This window comes from Mycteria americana, chromosome 3 (assembly GCF_035582795.1).
Source record: "Mycteria americana isolate JAX WOST 10 ecotype Jacksonville Zoo and Gardens chromosome 3, USCA_MyAme_1.0, whole genome shotgun sequence".
Lineage (NCBI taxonomy): Eukaryota > Metazoa > Chordata > Aves > Ciconiiformes > Ciconiidae > Mycteria > Mycteria americana.
The window spans coordinates 83345282-83369141 of record NC_134367.1 but is presented as its reverse complement, the minus strand read 5'-3'; the positions used below and the strand labels follow the sequence as shown (position 1 = coordinate 83369141).

At 40.0% G+C, this 23860-nt stretch overlaps 1 protein-coding gene across 9 annotated transcripts in view; it reads right to left on the bottom strand.

The window, feature by feature from the left end:
• DISC1 (DISC1 scaffold protein) overlaps positions 1–23860 on the bottom strand; it is a 212929-nt gene that overhangs the window by 109494 nt on the left and 79575 nt on the right. For 7 of the 9 annotated variants that reach the window (XM_075495878.1, XM_075495880.1, XM_075495879.1 and 4 more), the window contains 2 exons: positions 17272–17326; positions 12604–12706 (listed from right to left, as the gene is read on the bottom strand). The exons of 1 other annotated variant lie outside the window; for it this stretch is intronic. In XM_075495878.1, coding sequence (XP_075351993.1) covers positions 12604–12706; positions 17272–17326 — 158 coding nt within the window. The remainder of the gene's footprint in view (positions 1–12603; positions 12707–17271; positions 17327–23860) is intronic. One more of the 9 variants, XM_075495885.1, reaches the window with a different exon arrangement.

Here is a 23860-nt window from a genome sequence, read left to right as displayed (position 1 = left end):
AATCACTGGACAAATAGCAGATAGTCCGATGCTTCTAAGGCAACATGACTTGCAATTAAACAGTGCACCTTTACTTCACCTGAACTCATCCCAAGCATCAACGCACAAGAGCCTTAATAAAACATGAAGGCAAGAGATTCTTCATTAGAATCTGGAGCCTGCTCTTACATTTCAGAAGACAGCAAGGAAAAAGGTATGATATTACATATGAAAGTTTTATACATATTGAATGGATCTTAATTCCCAGAGGGGAAGTTTATATCAAAACTGAGGCTATGAGAAAATGGCATCAGATATATAAACCCAACAGCCAAAACTGCCTGATGCAGCTCCCCCTGACAGCAGAAATGTCTGGAAGTCCACAGTGAAAATTCAGAAGAGCGCATACAAGCTCATGCATCCCAAGTGCCATCAGTGACCTCAATCACAGCAACCAAAATAACTGCTTTCTAAATGCCATAAGAAGGTTGATTTAAAAGTTAATATATAATCCCTAGCTGCCAGCATTAAAAAACATGCCCTCCTGGGGTTTTTTTGTTTGTTGAGAGACAAAGTCACATTGGATGCTGTAGAAACATTCTGAAGACGTGTCAAAATATTTTATTCTGCTAATATCCTGAAAATGTTAAAATTCCTCTTTTTGATGATAAAATAATTATTTTGCCTAAGTGAACACAATAACTGTTCCTTTGTCAACCACTCAGAGCTATGTTTTATATAGCCATACTGCTGGGACAGTGCTAGTTGGCTGACATTAAATAAATAAAGTCAGTCCTATCTCTTCCCAGGAAACTCAAAAATCACTGAAGCTAAGAGGACTGCTCGCTCAGAAAATCTGTACAGAGACAACAAAACTAAGGAATTAATAGTCCAAGAACAAAGCTGAGCTTCTGGTCTAAACCAAGACATGGAGACAGGAATTCTATGAAAGGGACTGAAGGGCAAAATGCCACTTTTCCCATCCTTCCTCCTGTCTCGCAGTGACGCCTACTAGCAATGTGCAATTTTAGCCACTGCATACACGTTCATATAAACACCCTGGGTGCACACCGGCACACCAAATGGGGTAACCCACAACTTCAGAAAACTGTTTACAAATGTCCAGATAGAAAGTCTGTTGCTCTATCAGAATCTTAAATCTATTCCATTTCAACCTGAATAAATACATGGAATCAACAGTGCTTGGATAAAATGGGGGGGAGGGGAAGGGGAGGAAAAACCACGTGAAGTAAAGTTGGGATTATAATAAAATCTGAAATCATTCACATAAACTTGGCCGAACAGATTATACTTCTACAACTACAACACTGGAAAGTTGTATTTTCACTTTCCACCTAATTTGAAGTATCCAGCGCTCTGAACAGGTTGAATAAAATGCTTGCAGTACACTGTCATACGGAGCTGAGTATGTACACTTAACTTTGAGGGGCTGAACCTTACTGTTATCTCAAAAGACAGCAACAAAAACCCAGTTTAAACTTCCTCCTTAATCTTGTCCTGTGGGGCTCTCTCCTCACATACATCCTTCATCTCCCGCTCTCTACAGATACTAAGATCAGGTAAGCTCCAACAGCTTGATGCAAGGGCAAAAAATACCAGAAAAATCAAGGCAAAACAACCCACACTGGAAAAATTAAAAAAAAAAAAAATATATACCCAGCCACAAAGTAGTTATATAATTGCTTTTACTCACTGTAAACATAAATAGTATATTTACCTTATTTTCCTCTCTTCCCAAAATGTTACTTGTATGGCTATATACTACAGCTAAATAGTGCTCTGCGTATTAAGTATATTTTCTCTATACATAGTTACATGCCACAAGTTCATGTCCATTGTAACAGATCATTGTTAGATTTTGTTATATTGGGCAGATTGTTGCCCATTTAGTAGCCTTAAACTAACATAACATTATTTTTATACCATTAGCCAGCAAAAATCGACTAAAAATATGGTTTGAAATCTGTCCCATTTTGTAAAAATAAATGTGTTATTATTTAAGCTTTATTAAATATTTCCCCTTCAAAATACAAGACAAAGTTAATGGCCCACAACTTTTTTACTCCCACTTTTTCTCATATTTATGCCAGAAATTACATGTTCATAGTTTCCATTATTCATACTCGAAGCAGAGAGGTATATCCCATCCCTACTGAAACAATGTTCATTATAGTACAAGCAAAGGAGCAATTTTTGCATAACAGTAAAGCATACCCACTGGAAATTGGCTTGAATGCAGGAAAGAACAGACTGGTCGTTAGTTATTATCTATAAGCTAATTCTTCATAGACTAACACTACCTTTAATAATACATAAGAAAGTGAAAATTTACATTTTAGCTTAGGGCATTTGCCACCATGGTATTTATCAATGATGCTGGAATTCAAAGCTGAAAATCCTCCACCCTGTGATTAACGAGAATACAAACTATTCCAACACCAAAAAAGTAATTTAAGAAAATAAATATCATTCAGCTGCTCACAAAGAAAAGAGAAAAAGCTAAAAGCATGACAGAAATGCAAGATTTTGGAAGCTCTGCCAGCGTGTTTGCACCTCTGAAAAAACAAACAGCAAATGAGGGACAGTCTACCATCTCCTGAAACATTTTACAGAATTCCATTATATTTGAATCACAATTATTGTTTTTAAGCAATAACACATGCTAACACTTTTATGAAGCATAATGCAACTAAATGATTGATGTGATCCTGAAAGGTAAAGTAAGGGGAAAAAAAAAAAAACACATCGAGAAGCAGGCAAGAGACCCCACAGACATACATTTGGCAGAGGACTTCTCTGCCACGGAGAACCTCTTGTACCCGGCCTGAACCAGTTGCCACAGAGCAACCCAGGAATCCAAAAAGACAAGGAACAAAAAAAACCCCAACAACAATAAAATTTAAAATCAGTAACAGCAACTCAAAGTCTCAAGTGAAAATTATCAATGAGAAAAGGCACAAAAACTCTGAAGAAAGAGGCAGAAGTTTGGAAGATGGCAATTCAGCAATACTGAGACACAACCTGTTCCAGGGAACAATAGCTACTGGGGACTGCCGGGCCATCAGATGCTCTCAAGTGCCTGCACTATGGGTGACAAGCATAGCTCAGGAGCACATTAGTCCCAGCAATTTACTATGTGCATTAGCCAATAAATGGTTGTTGCGAGTTACATAGAATTCTCCTTCCACATGGTAAAGAATACCCAACTGAAAGTGACTCCAAGGCTCAAGGGTCACCCAATAGCACCAACGTGCACGCACGCAGGTTACGCCACATAATCACTTCTCCCTCCCTCATATCTGCCATTCACCTTATGCCTTTCAATCTCTGGTGCTTTTACATCTCCCCTCTCTCTTGCCTTTGCCTCCACTCACTACCGCTACCAGTGAAGAGGAAGGGACATGCTGAGGATAGGGGAACACCCCAGACCTGATCTCCATGATCCTGAAAGCTGCATAAAATCATCACCCCCCCTTTTTACTAGCCAAGCCAGGAAAGAAAGCCAGAGAAGGATCAGGGAGAGAAATATTCACGCCACCTAGGTTTAGGCACCAAAAGTGCATGCACTGAGGTTCAGAGGTTTGTCACCTTGGCTCCCTGGACAGTCAGTGGAAAGAAGGACATCACTGTCCCCTTCCACAGACTGCACAGGGGTTGTCTCGCATCCCATCCAGACCACAGCATAGCCTTTCTGTGGGGTGACAGCACCTTCCCTTCACAGCTCTCCCCATCTAATATTTCTCCTTTGATGTCTCCTTTGAGCACAAAACCCTGGAAAAGGAACTGCCAAAGAGGTTACTCAACCCTCTCTCCTGCTCCAGGAATAGCAGCTTAGGTAACAGGGGAGAAAGAGAGTAAGTCGTTACATGATTGACTGACTTCTGCAACAGAAGCAATGAGTTTCTGCTGTCTGGTCACATATCATGCTGGAACTTCAGGTACAACAAATTATCCTTGAAGTTCAATGAAAGCCAGTAATATCCAGCAGTCTCATTTGGAAATGAGATAAAAAGACAAATAGCATAGCTGTCTGCAGTCTGCGTGACTGTTTGGGAGTTGGTTTGGGGGTCTCACTGGCATTATTTTTAAAATGAGTTAACAGGTTTGCCAAAAAGTACATTGCTTGCAACAATACACAGTAGTAAATTTTACTTCACGGAGCATAAAGCGACCGTTGTGGGAAGACACACCAATACACAGCATTGTATGCTGAAGCCACATTGTGATACAAACATGAAGAAGAATTAATCTCAATATGCCTCTGAGCCATCAACCCGGACTGCTGCTGGAAGCAAGAATCCGAAAGTGGGGAACCAGCTATGTCATCTGACAAGACACAGGCCTCTATCAGACCCCAATTTATCAAAAAACTAAGCCTTCATAAGAAGGCACAAAGAGGCATTGGTATTTTTGCCTCTAAGACTAGCCGAGTTCTCCAACTGTTACCAAACAACAGTTCTCAAACAGGTAAGATAAAAAAACAGGAGCACCATTGCCTTCCAATGAATGACAAATGACAAGCTGCATGTAGCACATCTGGGGAAGATCTCAACATCATGTTGAGAACTTTATGCCCATCCATATTTCTGCATGCAATGGCAGAATACAGCACAGGCACGAAAACAAGACATCCACATTACCAAAACACACAGATGTATGGCTGAAAATGTCCTTCAGCCTGCCCCGGCATCTTCCAGCCTGACTGCTCTGTCCCCTCTCTAACACACTCATTCCCAACAGGAATGCTTAGCACCAAAGCTGGAAGGCTGGGTGCTTTTTTGTTACAGTTGCTTTCTGAGCCATGCAGAACTTGCCCTAAATGAGCAAAGAGCAGGCTAAGAGGCAACAGTCCCAGCATTAAGTTTTGTGAAAACATGCTATCTAGTATTTATGTCATACTATCTATAAACTACGCTACTACACTGACATAAGGAAAAAACCCTTTTGTTGTACTGCTAGAAATCATCCCACAACAGTATTTCCAATCAGCTCCTACTTGCAGGTATTTAATGAAATAGAGATAATGCTAATTATAGGATGATGACACAAGATCTCTTAGATCGTAGCCCATTTTAAGATCAGAATGTTGGGGGTTTTTTAGCCACTCACAAGTCACCTCATTCTAACTTCTGTGTTTGGATCTAATTTGTATTTGCGAAGACATAAGGAAAGTTAATGATATGTATTTCCCAGATAACTACATAATGAATTCAGTTTTTCATTCACGTCTGCTCAGCTCCTTGCTAGCCACTTTCTGGCTATCTAGTCCCATGCTATTACACATTCTCAAGAGAAAAAGAATTCACATAGAGTATATGAAGACATTGCAAAATATATCAAACAACCTCTTTTATTCAAATATAGGAAACAGATGAAACAATGACTAAAAATTCATTTTAGTTTACATCCTCCCTCCTATTCCCGAATTATTTTCTCACTAAGGAAAAATGAGAAACACACCATTTCTCTCATATTATTTGCTCTCCTGCAAACCAGCCTAAAGTAGGAAAATAAATTTTAATAATATTTCTACAGTTACATTCACACTTGCTTACATATCATCCTATTTGAATTTTCTTACTGGCTTAGGATTATTTAATCTGCAGTTTATTCCCCCCACAAAGTCCATGCTAAATAGACACACAATGCTAACAGAAAGGACAGAGTATCATGTACTGCCATGTTCTTCCCATAACTGCTGACAAAATTTTTATAGGCATATTAAGAGCAACTGTTATAATAATCACATGCAGGTTTCTAAGCACTGACATTAAGGTGTTTTGTTTTAATAAAAAAAAAATCTACTAATGCTAAACCATAAAATTTCATTGATAAGTATTTACAAATGTGTATGTCAACAGTAACGTCTCATGCAATCAGGAGTACTTGTTAGCTATAATTAGCTAAAGCTACTGACTTAAAAACCATGAACAATATAGTACGATTCTACTAATTATGTTTGGAGAAAAATCCTGGACTAGCATCGCAGGAGTATTAACTGCAAGTTATTTATCACAACAGGCAAATGCCAATCAGAAGTAAGGGAATTGTTGATATAAAGGATCTGAATTGTAGCTGTTGATAGAAATGCCTCTTGAACATTTAAGCACAGGCTACTGCTTCCCCCCCCTCCCCCCCCCCAAATGAAACCTCACTGGGATTTAATTAATCTACTGTATTTATTCTACGACCTTCAATAATCCGAAGATTCCCAAACATTCTTTCTTTCTCCTCCAAATTTAATTTTACGCTTCTTCCAAGGAAGAAATAATAGTGAGGAGAGACGCTTACATATGTAGCATCCTCTGTCTCTACAGTATTGTTTATTATACAGTCTTAAAATGCAAGGTATTGGTATTGACAGGACTAATAGAATTGTTATGCTTACATTACATTTATTGTGGTATTATCCTCTCAAAACAAGATGGGCTATATTCTTACGTTTTCTGGTGCAAATACACCAATACTGTAAATCAATGTGTTTGGAATAGAAAGAACAGTTCACATACATGAACGTTGTCTGAAGCTATCAAGGTATCCAATTAAAGGCTGAGGTATATATCATGCTCTCCAAGTCATCACATCATTAAGTCATCACAAGTAAGCTCTGAAAACTAATGTATCACTTAATAACTATATTCTTAAGGTTATCTAACTTAACTTTTGGGATACATGAATCCAGATGTGTGCGACTGCATTCAGTTACCTCTTTGCTTTGACACTGTTCCAACATCACTTAACTCTGACTGTTTCCTCAAGGAAAATGCTACATTAAACAAAAACAATGCAACATCTGTTTAGAGAAAAACAGTTGTTCTCAGTATCCATTCATACTGTTGTTTTAGGAAATTGTTTGAATGAATGATCTACCTGCTACAGTAAAAAAGCAGAAATAACAGACATTTATCCCTGCCTGATGCTTTCAGACTAAATGAAAACCTCTATGACCACCAAACTTTATTCTTACTGCATATTTATATATACACTATAATTCCACCTGAATTTCATGCTATTCCAAGGTTGTCCTTAAATAATTGCATATTACCCAATTAAAGATTCTCCCACCTTCTAACGATTTAATATAACCAGGCTGTTAATTAACGTTCTGTTAGCTGCCTGACAGTTCAGGGGATATGTATATAGAGTATCTTGCTTAAATCTTAACCAGTATTTAAAAGGTTAAGACCTACTTCTTAACTATGCCTTATATAAGAGGTGTCATTCATTTATGCCTAACACAGGCATACACAGAAACCGAATACTTCAGCCTTCTTTGTATTATCCACTGCTCACTGTTTTCACCTTGTTAAGTAAAAAAAAAAAAAAAAAAAAAAAGCTATTTTTATCTCCTCCTTCCTCTTCCCTTTTCTGCATTCCTTCCTGACTTGTTTCTCTGCTAGCTACAATTCATTCTGCATCCTGGCTTTCCTGCTTTTATCACTTAATGCTCTAAGACAAAAATATTTCTTTTTTTTTTTTTCACTTCCAGATCTTTAGAGAGTTAATATTTTTTATTCCTCTATTTCCCCTATATCCTCCGCATACTACTCTACATTTAACATAGGCAAGTACCATCACATCCACTACATCTATCCATTTCTTACAATGAGGTAAAGAAATTACAGTATCCACTGCCACAAAATTACGTTCCATCCTTGATTTTCAACCAGTTCCCTCCAGAATTTTGTCTTAGTAACAACTTAGGATTGTACCATTCATAGTCATTAAAATTCCCTGAAGTAAGAGTTTTTCAGAGTAAGAATAAAAACGAGGAACAGTGCTTCTTACCAGCGCTAAGAAATAGCATCGATACTTGTTGACTGGTTAAGGGATCAGGAGCACAAGTAGTGTTCTCCTCTGTCCTTCCAGTTGCAGGGAACGATGAGGGAAGAAACAGGAAGAGCCAGCAGATCAATGCCTGGCTCCGAGCCTGGTGTCACTGCAGAATTCTGGGTTTTTTGATCATGGGTTGGTTTACACAACACCAGGTCTGCTGGCGACAGATGGGGTACACCTGTCTCAAGGGGGGAAAAGGATCTTTGCACAGGAGTTAGCAGGGGTCACTGAAAGAGCCTTAAACTGGATTTGAAGGGGGAAGGAATAAAACCAGGCTCACTAGAGATAAGCCTGCGGGCAGCACGCCAATGTTTGAGGGACAGTGTACTAGCGAGGACCTTCGGTCTGTCGTCTCAGTGGAGGCAGGGGATAGAGATCCATGTGGCAGCAAAGACTCAAGGGTTATTGGTGTGTTAGAAACCACAGAAGCACCTGAGAAGGTCACGTAGGAATTAGGGCTTCTCCCCCCAGAAAGGTGGCAGGATCAATAGCCCAACTGAAGTGTATCCACACCAATGCCCGCAGCATGGACAACAAACAGGAGGAGCTGGAAGCCATCGTGCAGTAGGAAAACGATGATTTAGTTGCCATCACGGAAACATGGTGGGATGGCACGCACAACTGGAGTGCTGCAATGGATGGCTATAAACTCTTCACAAGGGATAGGCAAGGAAGGAGAAGTGGTGGGGTAGCCCTGTATGTTAGGGAGTGTTTTGATTGTCCAGAGCTTAATGATGGTGATGATAGGGTTGAGTGTTCATGGGTAAGAATCAGGGGGAAGGCCAACAAGGCAGATATTGTGGTGGGAGTCTGTTACAGACCACCCAACCAGGATGAGGAGGCAGACGAAATATTCTATGAGCAGCTGGGAGAAGTCTCACAATCGCTAGCCCTTGTTATCATGGGATGTCTGCTGGAAATACAATACAGCAGAGGGGAAACAGTCTAGGAGGTTCCTGGAGTGTGTGGCAGATAACTTCCTGACACAGCTGGTGAATGAGCCAACTAGGGAAGGTGCCCCGCTGGACCTCTTGTTTGCAAACAGAGAAGGACTTGTGGGTGATGTGACGGTTGGAGGCCGTCTTGGGCACAGCGATCACGAAATGATGGAGTTTCCAATTCTTGGAGAAGTAAGGAGGGGGGTCAGCAGAACTGCCTCCTTGGACTTCCGGAGGGCAGACTTTGGCCTGTTTAGGAGACTGGTTGACAGAGTCCCTTGGGAGGCAGCCCTGAAGGGCAAAGGAGTCCAGGAAGGCTGGACATTCTTCAAGGAGGAAATCTTAAAGGCACAGGAGCAGGTCGTCCTCATGTGCCAAAAGATGAGCTGGCAGGGAAGACGACTGGCCTGGCTGAACAGAGAGCTTTGGCTGGAACTCAGGAAAAAAAGGAGAGTCTATGACCTCTGGAAGAAGGGGCAGGCAACTCAGGAGGACTTCAAGGATGTCATGAGGTGAGGCAGGGATAAAATTAGAAGGGCCAAAGCACAACTAGAACTTAATCTAGCTACTGCTGTAAAAGACAAGTAAAAATGTTTCTGTAAATACATTAGCAACAAAAGGAGGGCTAAGGAGAAACTCTATCCTTTACTGGATGCAGTAGGAAACAGTGACAAAGGATGAGGAAAAGGCTGAGGTGCTTAATGCCGCCTTTGCCTCAGTCTTTATTAGCAAGACCAGTTGCTCTCCGGGTACCCAGCCCCCTGAGCTGGAAGACAGGAATGGGGAGCAGAATGGAGCCTCCATAATCCAAGGGGAAATGGTTAGTGACCTGCTACATCACTTAGACACACTCAAGTCTACGGGGCCTGATGAGATCCACCCAAGGGTACTGAAGGAACTGGCAGATATGCTCACCAAGCCCCTTTCCATCATTTACCAGCAGTCCTGGCTAACTGGGGAAGTCCCTGCTGACTGGACGTTAGCAGATGTGATGCCCATCTACAAGAAGGGCCGGAAGGAGGATCTGGGGAACTACAGGCCTGTCAGCCTGACCTCGGTACCAGGGAAGCTGATGGAGCAGATCATCCTGAGTGCTATCATGTGGCATGTACAGGACAACCAGGTGATCAGGCCCAGCCAGCATGGGTTTAGGAAAGGCAGGTCCTGCTTGACCAACCTGATCTCCTTCTATGACAAGGTGACCCGCTTAGTGGATGAGGGAAAGGCTGTGGATGTTGTCTACCTAGACTTTAGTAAAGCCTTTGACACGGTTTCCCACAGCATTCTCCTGGAGAAACTGGCTGCTCATAGCTTGGACGGGCGTACTCTTCACTGGGTTAAGAACTGGCTGGACGGCCGGGCCCAAAGAGTGGTGGTGAATGGAGTTAAATCCAGTTGGCAGCCGGTCACAAGTGGTGTTCCCCAGGGCTCAGTATTGGGGCCAGTTCTGTTTAACATCTTTATCAATGATCTGGACGAGGGGATCGAGTGCACCCTCAGTAAATTTGCAGATGACACCAAGTTGTGCAGGAGTGTTGATCTGCTTGAGGGTAGGAAGGCTCTGCAGAGGGACCTGGACAGGATGGATGGATGGGCTGGGGCCAAATGTATGAGGTTCAACAAGGCTAAGTGCCAGGTCCTGCACTTGGGTCACAGCAACCCCATGCAACGCTACAGGCTTGGGGAAGAGTGGCTGGAAAGCTGCCCAGCAGAGTAGGACCCAAGGGTGTTGGTCGACAGCCAGCTGAATATGAGCCAGCAGTGTGCCCAGGTGGCCAAGAAGGCCAATATCAGAAATAGCATGGCAAGCAGGACTAGGGGAGTGATCGTGCCCCTGTACTCAGCACTGGTGAGGCTGCACCTCAAATACTGTGTTCAGTTTTGGGCCCCTCACTATGAGAAAGACATTGAGGTGCTGGAGCGTGTCCAGAGAAGGGCAACAAAGCTGGTGGAGGGTCTGGAGCACAAGTCTTATGAGGGGCAGCTGAGGGAACTGGGGTTGTTCAGCCTGGAGAAACAGAGGCTGAGGAAAGACCTTATTGCTCTCTACAACCACCTGAAAGGAGGTTCTAGAGAGGTGGGTATCAGTCTCTTCTCCCAAGAAACAAGCAATAGGGCAAGAGGAAATGGCCTCAGGTTGCACCAGGGAAGGTTTAGATTGGATATAAGGAAAAGTTTATTCACCAAAAGGGTTGTCAAGCATTGGACCAGGCTGCCCAGGGAAGTGGTGGAGTCACCATCCCTGGGGGTATTTAAAAGACATGTAGATGTGGTGCTTAGGGGCGTGGTTTTGTGGCGGACTTGGCAGTGCTAGGTTAACAGTTGGACTTGATGGCCTTAAAGGTCTTTTCCAACCTAAATGATTCTATGATTCTTAAAAAGCATAGAAAGGCAATCACAGTCGCAGTACTGTGAAAACGGTTTATAGAAACATCAGCATTAAATTGTCTTTTGAATTCATTCCCGGAACAAGCAACCTCTTTTAAGAGCTAACAAGTATAAAATATTGTTATGAATGTTTTGGAAATACTCCTCAAGTTGTCATTTACTCTCTCAAAGTGTCAGGCTGAGGTACATCTTTTCTGGCCAACTGCTTCCTGCTGGCAGCACGAAGCAGTTGCACATCCAGTTTACAGGCTGTTTTGTTCTCACGAAAGTCATAAAATGGCTGGGGAAGACTTTGACCCTGTTTCTGAAAGTAAGAAAATTACCTACATTCAAACAGCCCACAGGCAGAGAAGGGTTATTGCTCAGCTTACTTCTCACAGGCAGACAGAGAAATAGAGATAGTTTCCATTTTGAAAAGGTATTATGAGATGCAAGGAAATTGAGCATGCTCAGCACCAATACATGATCTGGTCCTTAATTTCCTTTAGGATTTTGCTCAAGCCTGATGTTACCCACTTCTGGCAAACAAACCATGTGATACTGCACAAGGTTTCATTATAAAATAATTTGTGTGTACAAGTACTAGATTCTTGTATCTAATTGAGAAGGTAAATCACCAGATAGCTAGAACGTGTTGCCTTGACATGTATTAAAAACCTTCTAGCCTTTCTTTACTTGGTGTAACACTGGAAAATTCCTGGTACCCAAGTCTACATTCCCTCCTATTCAGCTTCCTCTGAGGCAGGTGTCTAGCAAAGAGACACCCACTTACACATCTGCAAACAATTTGCTGAATTGGAAAACCCACCTCTTCAAACTTGAGACAGAACTGTGCTTTGCCTTTTTTCTTAGTGAACAGTGCAGTAATCCCAAGTAAGTGGCATGTAAAGCTGTTATGTATCAGACTCTGTAATCACATTTCTGTGTTTTACTGGTTGTAAATAACATGCACGAGTGCTCCAAGGACCAAATTGCTCTTTTGCTGCCAACATTAGTTGTTTAATGATCTGAACAGCAGAAGCTGCCAATTATTGTATTCCATTTTAAAGTGTCATTTAAAGCCACACTTGTAATTATTATACCTTTGTTCTAAATTTATGCTCTTAGCTAGAGAGCTCTAGGCATATAACTTGTAAGGTCCAGGAACAGCTATTGATAATTATTTATCACATTTCACCTATGGAAAAGTATCACGTTCTTTGCGTGTTTACTGCCTAGCACACAGCATCCACTTTGCCAGTAGTTCCCAACCGTGGAGAGAGGCCTGAAGTACCTTACACAAGGCATGACACAGCCCGGTTCTGCCAGACTTCCCATGGCTTCAAGGGATCTACACAAGTGCACATCAACTTTTCCTAAGAAGTCTCAGCTATGAAAAGGTCAACAACTGCTCTAACACACCATTCATCAATGTTAGTCCTTCTCATCACTTAAAACTTACCTGAAACTGCCAGCATTTTGGCTTCAAGTAGAGCTGGTAGTTGACTCTCAATATCACTCACTTTCCTCCTCAAAGTACTGCAGAGTTTCTGACTTGTGCAAACCTAGATTGAGGCAGACAGCCATGATATATAATTCAGTCATGTAAAAGTATAAGGCAATTTAAATGGGGCTTCAAATATTCTTGGTTTACAGACACGACATAACACCCTACAGCAAGGTAAAGAAGCTTAATAAAAAGTGGTATCTTTACAGAAATACCCAATATGAATCAAAATTTCCAGGCTTTGCCACACATTCCATTATAAAAATAGGGAATGGTATTAGCATTAGCTACCTGCATGAGAGCAGACATGTTTCACTACTAGATACTAAGGCCACACATAGAAGAAAGGCCATCTTACGAATTCTGTACAATTTCAGCATTAACAGTGATACCTGGAGTGGAGCGTAAATTAGCCAACGCTTGGAGTTTAAGATGCCATAACACAGAATGTACAGCCATTTTTATACATAATATACCATGCTGCACATTTTAACTGAAAAAAAGGCAAAGCAGCCATCATTAATTCTCTGCATAGGCAATAAATAAGGCTATACCAGCTCAACACTGTACTTCATTTCACAATCAGGAGACACAGCTGACTGAGGTTCAGGTTTCTGACTTTCCCTCTCTCTCATATTTTTTTAACTGGAACTTCCTTCAGCAATGGATCAGGACTGGTATTAAAAACACAGAGACAGACAAGAGAAAAAAAGAAATGAAGTTCAACTGTTCCTGTACTTTACATTTAATGGTACCTTACCATCTCGAACACTGTCCACTTTGTGTATGCTTCTTATACAGCATACACAATTCATACCACTCCCACATATTCAAAAACATTGGTTCTTACTCCATATTGCATCATTTGTGAAGGAAAGCAAAACAAACAAACAGAAAAAATCGTTCATCAAGCTAAGGCAAATCCCTTGTTCTGAAGGCAGACATCAAACACTTGCTTAAAATCATAGCTGACACTTGAGAAAACATTTCATTCATTGGAACCAAGGGTAAAGCAATAGTCAAGAGAGGCACAGGCCAGTCGTGAAGAGATGAGATGAGATGTGAAATGAAGTCTCCAGAGGAAACTTTCCCTGCCCTCCTTGACTTCCCCGCTCCCCCCAAGTGTATATACCATGCTTATTAACAGAAGCACAGCTATCACTTCACTTTTTAAGTGCAAAAGCCTTGCAGCTCTAATGGCTTAGCTGTTTGTACAACTGAAGTATAATAATTTAGATCTGGCACTAACTGTAAATCCTTTTAAATGGATAATACCCTCTTGCTTTAGCTGAGAGCATCTGTTAAGCATAAATGGGTCATATCTTTTTCTTGAGTCAACAGAACTATCCTCCAAGCAGTAACTGTTACTATCTAAAGACTTCAGAATCTTCCTATTAATTTTATAACACATATATGCCATCACTTCTGCACCTACTATAATTTTTCAATTCCCAGATATTTCACTTTGTTTCAGTACCCCCTTCTAAGTGACTTGCCCACTAATTCACTTAAAATGTTTTAAAAAACCCAAACCTGTCAGAGGTGAACAAACGTGCCCAAAGAACCCAAAGGCCATTTCTGTCTCACATCTCCAAAATAAATCTGAAAGTTTTTAATGACTTCTTTCTAAGCAGCGCTCTCTCTTTAGGGGTACTGAATGGCTCAGTGAATTGCAATTAGATGGGGAATCTTTCAGCTCCAGGAAAACTGCATGAATATATCCCATGCTGGTAGTAACTTAAAGTCATTACCACTAGACAGCTGTTTGGCAATTATGCAAAATAAGGTGGGAGGTTTAATCAGCTTCTAGTGAACACTGTCCACTTTGTAAGCACAACTGTCAGAACCAAGCTCACTGGCATTCTTTATTAATGGACCAAATGCAGGGACCAGAGGCTGAAAGGCAGTTCCTCTGACTCACAGAGATGATTATTCTGGAACATGAGATAAGTACGTTAGCGAGCCTCTGCTTGTATCTAATGTCACGTGTATTCTGTAGCTAAATGAACAACATTAATCTTCAGAGCTATCATATGGCATAGTTCGACAAAACTAAATGAGCGACTGGGAGAGGCAAAATAATAACATCCGCTAAACTAATAGCGCTGCTTCTACATTACATCAGTTCTACTCTACAAGCTCAAATTCTTTTCATTTTTTCTAATTATTTTATCTTAATAACAGCTACCATTATTCATTACGGTAGCTTATTGAGCCACTAAGGAAAGGTTATTTCTTAGCTAACGAAGATGATGAACATTCACAAAGCCAGCGTCCTCCTTTGCTCCCAGGGAACGCGCTATCCTCCCCTAACCAGCCCGATTGCAAGCACCTATGCCTGTGGCCCCAGAAATGCCTCTTCCCTGTTCTTCGTGACCAGCTCTGCCGCAGCCCATGGAGCAGCGAGCTTCAAGCCTAAAAAAACCTCCCTTTCAGTTTCAGGGAAGTTCTTTACAATCAAATATTACTATATCTATTTAAAAATCCTCTTCAGTGGTTTGTGGGGGTTTTTCGCAGACTTTCAAAAAAAAAAAAAATAGGCTCTTGCTCTTGTTTAGGAATATACCTTACAAATCTGTGTTCAGACTCATAAACACTACTCAAAAAAGCAGCCTATCTGAAACCAGTAGGATGCTGGTTAGCAAAGATATATGGAATCAAGATGAAAAGCAGCAAAATACTAAAAGCAAATTTGCCCATTGTCATCCTCTTCCATCTTTCCAGCGTATGATGTTAATCCAAAGCAGCAGAAACAGAGACAAGGACACTGACTAAAGCACTGAAATTTACTCTTTCTCCAACCATCTCAAGAAAAAAAATAAGTTTTGAGTAGCCTTCACATTTCTTTACAACAGTACCTTGGAAAAGACAGAAATCCTCTTTACGCTGCCTGAAGAAAAGGGCAATCCACCTGGATCTCCCACACACACAATCTTGCCATTAGCAAAAGCACATATTCTGAAGGAAGAAGGTGGATAAGGGAGATTGTTCCCTTCATTAACAGGCAAGTCTTAGCTTTTGCAGCCTCAGCTGAGAACAACACAGATGAGGCAGAAAAGGCCATATAAATACAGGGGAAAAGAAAAGACCTTTGTCAAAGTAGTGTTTTCCCCATACAATGAAAAGGTTTAAAAGACCAGCTCTATTCAGTTTGAGAAGAAAACAATAGGATGAGATGATCTGAATAAATAAAAGAATAAATTATTTGGAGGAGTCTCATTATGTGCTTCCTATTTATCTTCTTTAATAAATAAAAGCCATCACATAGGAATGGAATGAAATTAAAATAATATTTTATCTATTGAATATTTAAAGAAACAAACAGGGTGTGAAATTCTGCCTCGCAGACTTTGATTGTTACCCTATGTTCCACCTCTTATTGAAAAAGTCTCTAGATACTATGGTTATAAAATAAAACTTCAAGAAGCACACATTTTCAGGGGAGAAGGCAAAATCTGTAACTTATGCTTTAGCTTGCAGATAGCTTGAAACAACACATCACTCTGAGGTACTGAATGTCTCATTCATTTTAGTAGATGAGCTGTAGGTCAATTACAATCTTTTCCTTGATACTTTATTCATAGTCATTTAAAAAAATACAGGAGGGAGCATCATGTTATAATTGTCTATACTAATTTTTCCCAAGATGTGTACCTAAGCAAAGGAATAGAGGAGAATGAGCTCAAAATACAGTAGGAGAGAAGGAGGGAGGGGTATTGAGATGCAGTCTTTAAATGGTCTTTTTAACAGTGCATGCTAGAAGTGTTGGTCAAGGTGATTAGGAAGAGCAGATTATAAAGGATAAAATTTTCACTAGTTTTGGTCAGTGCTATTAGAGAAAGAACATGACAAAAGCTTATTTCAGAATATAAATTCATTACTAATCAAAACTCAAATATTTTCCACTCCCTGTTCTATATAGACCTATATGAATTAGCTACAATAAATGGACCTTTTTTCTAGAGCACTCCTGGAGCAAAGATGCTTTGTGGCTCGCTAAGCCATTCTGAAATAAAAAGAAGACTTTAGTAGTCTCTTTCTTGGAAGGAGGCCATGACAAATAAGAAAATTAAAGGAAAAGTATTAAACATCTCTGGTTAGAAACAAAAGGTATGCCAAATATGCCACATCACTTTTCTTTGTATTTTTAAAGGAGGATGAGAATTAAATTCCTAGTTTATTATTAGTGAAAGGGTGGGGAAAAGAGGTACTTCATTTAATGCTCTTCCTTCATACCAATGAAACCAGTCAGCTAGGAAAGTAAGAGGCTCTGTATTAAAGAGTGAAAACATTCAGCTGTGACCAGAATTCACTTTCATTTCATGAAGCTAAGGAGTCTGTTCCTAAATGGAGACCACTGAGAAGGACTGATGGCTAGTAAACATAAGCCGAGAAACAACAGATTACTCCATCTGCTTCCTTAAGCATATTCTCCATGGCCTGTCCAAATATAAATTGGGGGGGGTTTTTTTGAAGTGTATGTTTAAAAATATTTACATGCAAAATCTGTTTAGAAGAAACACCACAAAAACAACTTTCTAAAACACAGACAATTTATTAAGATGCAAGCTATTATCTGCTTCTCTAAGTGTTCTGAAGAACTTAAAACTGATGTGTACTTACTTTGGCAGTAGTTTCTTTAATGGACATGCTGAACGATTGTTCTTTTTCCTGAAGGCTAGAAGGGATTAAAATAAAATAAAGTAAAGTTGACCTTCTCTGCTCATCACGGTCTGCTACACAAGACACATTTTCATATGGAAGCACATAGTCTTTAAGATGACTCATACTAACACAAAAGAGCCAATATCAAGATAAAATCTGCATATTTGGTTTCAGTGTTGCTATTGACTAACCAACATTTCTTCCACCCAATTTCCACCCACTTAATCCCGTTTGTTTGCAAAACCGTTTGTATGCTAGCTTTACAGTTCTTAATTAATGAGTTTATACACATTTTCCTTACCATCTGAAACACAATTATGATTATTTGTGTAACCATAATATCTTAGAAGTTCTCAGCAGTGTCCAGGACTGGTGCTTTGCTAGGCTACCATCCAAACACCTAACACAAAGTCGTTTCTGACACAAAGAGTTTGCAGTTAACTATCCTCTTACAACCCAATTTCCAACTCTGCCAGGAAAAGTTCAACTGCAGTCACTTGTTCTCATGGTAATTTTATATGAAGTATCACTACTCAGTTTGTTTAATAAAAACCTGCAAAATATTTGTACCAAATTGATTCAACAGTGGGCTGAAATTGAGGCATCGTCCATGCTTATATGAACAAATTCAAGGTTTTCTTCCACATACAAAACCAGGTAGGTTTACTACTATGATATCACCAAACCCAATGTAAACCTGGGCCTTTGGTGCTTGTAAATAAATTCACAGGTTACATTTTTAACAGAAAGTTCAAAAATCCAAGTCAAATCAAACATTAGGAGTTAGTATAGAGATTATTTTTGTAACTTTGATACTTCCCTCCCTCCTACTTCACAGGTGTACACTTTTATATTGTTCAATTACTTTATCACAAGCTATTTTCTTTTCCGTCAGACACCTCAATTCACTCTACGTGACAGTCAGCAGCATTTCAATTCTTCCCTTTAGCTGCGTTATAAAAACTGTACTTCTTTCATGACCTACCGCTGATATTCTTCCCAAATATAGAACTATTAATTTACTTCTGAGCTTTTCTTTACTGTTCGGCACTGAAGTATCCGAACATTTCAGAAACATCACTGGATTTATTTCAATGATACTCTCATAAGATAAGGCAGCATTGCATTCATTATACAGGTGGAAGAAACACAAGTCACTGTTATTCAGAAAGCAGGTTAAGACTGAGTGCCTGTTTTGACATGCACATAGTCCCTGCTGCCTACCTCCACCCATTTCAGTTTTCTTTTAAGAACTTGCTCCTTTGTATTTTCCAAGCATAGCACTTACTGAGTCCTGTTTCAAGAGTCAGCATTTATACAAGTCTGAACCCCAAAGCACACAAAGTTGGACTTGCACTCAGTTACTGACCACCTAACAGAAAGGCTGGCTGGACCATCTCGCCCAGCTGCCCACAAGAGTGAGACAGCCTCAGAGGCAGAATTCAGCTGCCCAGAGTACCATTTAATTGCATTAATGAGACAGCTCTTTGCATTGCTTTCCCTAATGCCCTGCTTCATGGAGCACACCCTTTTCAATCCACAGCCCAGCAAGTCACCTCATTACCACCACAGCACATGAGGGTCCCTCCAGCTCCAGATGAGGCAGTCCCCTCAGAAGTCCCTTATGACAGTGTAAGTCAATGCCTGTGTAAGGCAACAAACAGAAATACAGCTGGCTAGCTATGTAAAAGTGGTTTAACAACATTTCCCACATAGCAGTCTCCAATTTCTCCCTTTTCTATAGCAATACATGGGCAAAACACAAAATACTACACGTGTAATGATGCCATTATCAGCTTCCTGCCTGCCTCTGGGCATGCCAGAGGGAATGAACTATTTAGCCATTTCTTTTCTCAGGCTCTGGAGCTCCCAGTGACTTCCAGCATCTCCCACAATCACCGTCTGAGCTGGTTAGGTTATGTAAAAAAGAGCTGGGCTTTGTGTACAGATGTCAACAGGGAGCAGCAAGGCTGCTGTGTGTAATTGAATGAATAATGGGTGACCGACCCAATTGTTCTGAAACTGCCTTATAAAATTCAACTCTAAAGACCCAGGCCATAACAAAATGTAAAGTGCAGTTATAGCCAGAAGAACAACAGTATAAAGATGGCACCTCTATTTAACAAACGTCTTCCATGTGCCTTTCCTCTTATCTGTTTACTTTCCTCACAGAAAGCCCCCCCAGGTTCATAGGACATTTCACTCCTCTGCAGAATTCACACAGCTAACAGGAAGAGAGATCAAGTTTTAATTTCTTTTTAAACCATACATCCAAAACAGCATTACAAACTAAGCCCCAGTTGTAGAGTCTGTATTGCTAAGGAGGTGGCATTTTCAGGTCCAGGTGCTGAGGGGGAAAACACACCCTCTTTATAGCCAGATTTCTTTTTTATGAGCATCTATCAAGTCACTGAAAAATAAATAAGGAATTGCGCACTGCCATTTCAATGACAGCAGAACTACAGTTTTAAGAGAATTTTGCAGAACTATAGTTTTAAGAGAATTTTATAGTAATCCGACACATATCAATAAATTACATCATTAGTAAATCATCATTTTGACTCAAGCTAGTGATAGCCACCTTAACCACAGACTTGAATCTAAAGAATCCTTTTGTTACAGTTACAGCATTCGTGCAGACTCTTACAAATGTATTTGTATTATTTATGGTATGAATTTCACAGTAGTATCCTGTTTTGAATCCTTGTTAGCCTTCAGAGCGATACCGTAGGAATCCCTTATCCCTTTTAGAGATTTGCCCATCACACAATTCACATGCAGCAATCAAAACCATGTACAAACCAGCCATAGTTACTAACTATGAACAGCTTTTAACTGAGTTTATTCCCAGGTTGTTTTCTTCTACCACAAAACACCATCAAGGAGAAGCCCCTCACAAGCTTTCCAATTAACTGACAAGCTAATGACCCGCAAGAGAAACCAGGCAGTCAATACAGATTCATTCTGCCAACAAGGGCTTTAACGGCCATGATCTGTTACATGTGACTTGAACCAGAAATAATATTTTCTTTTACCACCACCCTGGAGCATCATATTTTATTTTAAGAGGGGTATTCTGTCTGCTTAAAAGTTGCTTTACTTATTACTACCAGGGAAAATGGCTTTAAAAAGAGCTCCTTGGAATAACACTAAATTCTTGCCTGGGAAGACGTCCATAGTTTTGACTCATTGCTATTCTTCTCTGGCAGAACAGCTAATCAAGAATTTGACTGCTTGTCCTCACAGTCTCTGCAATCCATTATAAGGACCACTTAGAAGTTACTTCTCAAATTCAATATAAGCTAACTCCATCACAGAGAAAGCAAAGTTCTTGACCTAGCTGATGGAAGGGCTAGAATAAGACAGGAATTCAATTAACGCAAATTTAACTGACTAAATGCAGGAAAAGAAAGGGTTTTAACACTTGCAGAACTGACAGCAATCTATACATCACGTGTAATTTCTTCATTCACGCAGACAGCCATGCAGGCCTATCATGTAAATGGCTTGCAATGGATTTACACACATTAGGATCCATAATGAGGAGAGAAGAAAAGAAAAGGAATGTAGACTTGCTACATCCTAGGGCCTCATTGTATACACCCTGGACCAGAACAGGAAAGCAGGAGCTGAGGAATTACCCTTTCTGGATGATAAACGAAGTAATACTTTGGCAAAACACAGACTTCAGCTGGAAAACTGCAGGAGGATGTGGGAATGCTGCATAATCAGGAGCTGAGGCTGACCTGGCATGTAATAATAGACTATGGGAAAAATTTTAAGATCCAAATACTTCAAGCAAGCCAGTGCCTTTTAAGTATCTCATTTTAGTGACCTTAAAGAAAAATAGGTACTAAGTATGTTGAATTGTAGTAACACAGTTGGAACCTGCTGAGACGATGATGTTCATCATCAGGAATGGTGTGCTGGCAAAATAGACAGACAACTCAACGCAACAGGGGACAGGAGGAAGACTGGGAATCCAGTGGTCTCGTTCACACATTCCTCACTCTATCACAGGCTTCCCACATGACTGCAGAGGACATTAAATGTCATGATATAACAGATAACGTTTAAAAAGCCTTTTAAAGAATATTCTGAGAAGTTATGACTTACATGCAGGAATTACAGAGACTGTGGAAGTGGCTTTGTTCAGAGGAAGGCTGACTAGCACAATACTGGGAAGAAAGTTTTCTACTAAAGGAAGGCACGTTTCTGAATGTCTTTCCTTCCACTTTGCCAGTATACTTCCCTTTGCATACCAGGCTATTGTGTATTTCTGTTTTGCTTCCTAAGAAAAAATTCAAAGAATGAAAATGGGCAAAAGGCAAGTCATGCTGTTCTCCACATTCAAGATATATAAATATACATACTGCTTAAACAGAAACAATTCCTGTACTAATGACAAAACATATATACAGTGACAAAAAAATGTAGTCAGAATGCAGTTTCCGTAACTGCACAATAGAACATACCATACACATGGTACGAGTGTAAAATAACTAAATAAATTCCATACTGGAAATGCTTATTTTCATACAGAAACTAAGCAGCCATCTCTGATCTCTGCCTGAAGAGACTGAAAGACAAAAGGATGCCCTTTAGCAGCAAATATTCTTCCTTACGTTACTGTCACCTAAAAGATTATTCTAGATCCTGTTAATTCACTCCCTAACTCCACACCACAATGCAGTGCTTAAGCAAAAAGCACTTTCATTTCTTTAAACCTAAGCACAAGTTAGAACAATTTAAAATTATCCATATTTGAATTTCTAATTCAAGAGCAACAGCCTAGAAGCCCACGCTCAGATTGCATGCGTAGAAGAAAGCATGATGGACTGAACCCTCAATTCGTATGAGTATGTATTCCCTCCTAGATAAAATTATTATTAAAGAGCATTTTCTTGACTATCAGCAAATTTAAATGGTTTACAGTACATCTGAATTTGGCCCAGAGTAACGAGACTGCCTGCAAAGGATAACCTCATTCTAATGGTCACAGCCTGCAGAGAGCATGACTTTTCCAACTTTAAGTCTTCTAACACGATTCTTTCTCTGATTCTGAAGTCACAAGAAGCTGTACTCTCTTAGAAGATGAAAATATATAAACCAAGCCCTACACTTGTAATCTTGCTTTAAACAGCAAACAGAAGCTGACCTTCCAAAAAAGCCTTTGTCCAGTCCTCCGCATAAGAAATCAGAAGTGCTACTCAGGGAACATTTGGTGTAAACATCTGCTAAAGTCTACATACATCAAGGCAAAAATCCACCAAAAAAAAAAATCTTAAGTCTAGGGACTTCACTGGGCCTTTAAGGAAGAAATCCACAATACAAAAATCAAATCAAATAATCAATTACTTTCTTGTACTTCTACAGTTCCCTTGATGTGCATATCCCAGAAAGCTTTGAAGACAAGTCAGGAAAAAAAGGCTTTTCAACAAAACTATACTTAACAAGAGGCAGCTTTAAGCTAGACACGTACAACTAGGACTAAAAGAAAAAAAGAAGAAAACATATTTGTACCCAAAGTTTTCTTGAGTAAAATCAACAGATTCATTGTTACGGATACTATGTGCAGTTTTTTACCAGGACAAGACCTACAAGGGTGTTGCTGGTCCTACACTTCTGCTCAATTAAGTATGTTCAGAGCTAGATTGTATTAAACGCACTAAGGTGAAACAGCACTTTTTGTTCTCTTTTTAAACTCTCCACCACAAAGTTTGATTCTACTTAATCAAGGAAGACATTGGATAATAAGATTTTCATTCTATGTGATCTGTTCATAAGCCTAACTGGGCTACGTATCTGGGTATTACCATACCAGGAAAGCAATTTTTCAGTCAAGCACGTAAGGTCCTTTTCATCTTCGTGCAATGATCCATGGGACTTTAAACAATGAGATTTTCACAGTAGCATATCTCTGTGCTGGGTAGCAAAATCATCCTTTAAACTAAGTCAGGGTTTTCCAAACAAACTTTGATTTTTCCTTAGTAATGCAGCCCACAGAAAACTTCTATAAGGTGACAGAGCTGGTTAAACAATGATAAAAAACACAAAATTTCTGCTGAACTGATGTGGTGAAAATCCAATTTCTCTATCTAAACCTGTCAGTGCTCTTGAGGCATGGACTTTGACACTAAATAGGAGGAGAGAAAAGTTGTGTTTAATTCATACTGAAAATGAAATTTGTGGCAGTTACGACGACTAGTCACCTGAATTAGAAGTAAAATGCAAAGTGTCACCTTGGAAAGCTTCCAGCTTCAAAAATTAATCTAATCTGAGCCAAAATTATCAAGAGACATACTTTAAGGTACAGGAGCATTGGACCTTCTGCACATTTCAATCTACAGGAATTCTCCAAGGAATATGAATGAGAACCCAAAATTATGCACCTAGCTCTGAACCATCAGAGAGCTGATTTTGCTCCAGCAATTTGCTCTTCTTCTAGCTATCATTTGCAGAGCAGTATTTCTTAATTGTTGCTTTATGTCAAGGATTACTTCAATACATGTGCTCCCCCACTCAGAATTTATCAAGAGGCAGAACT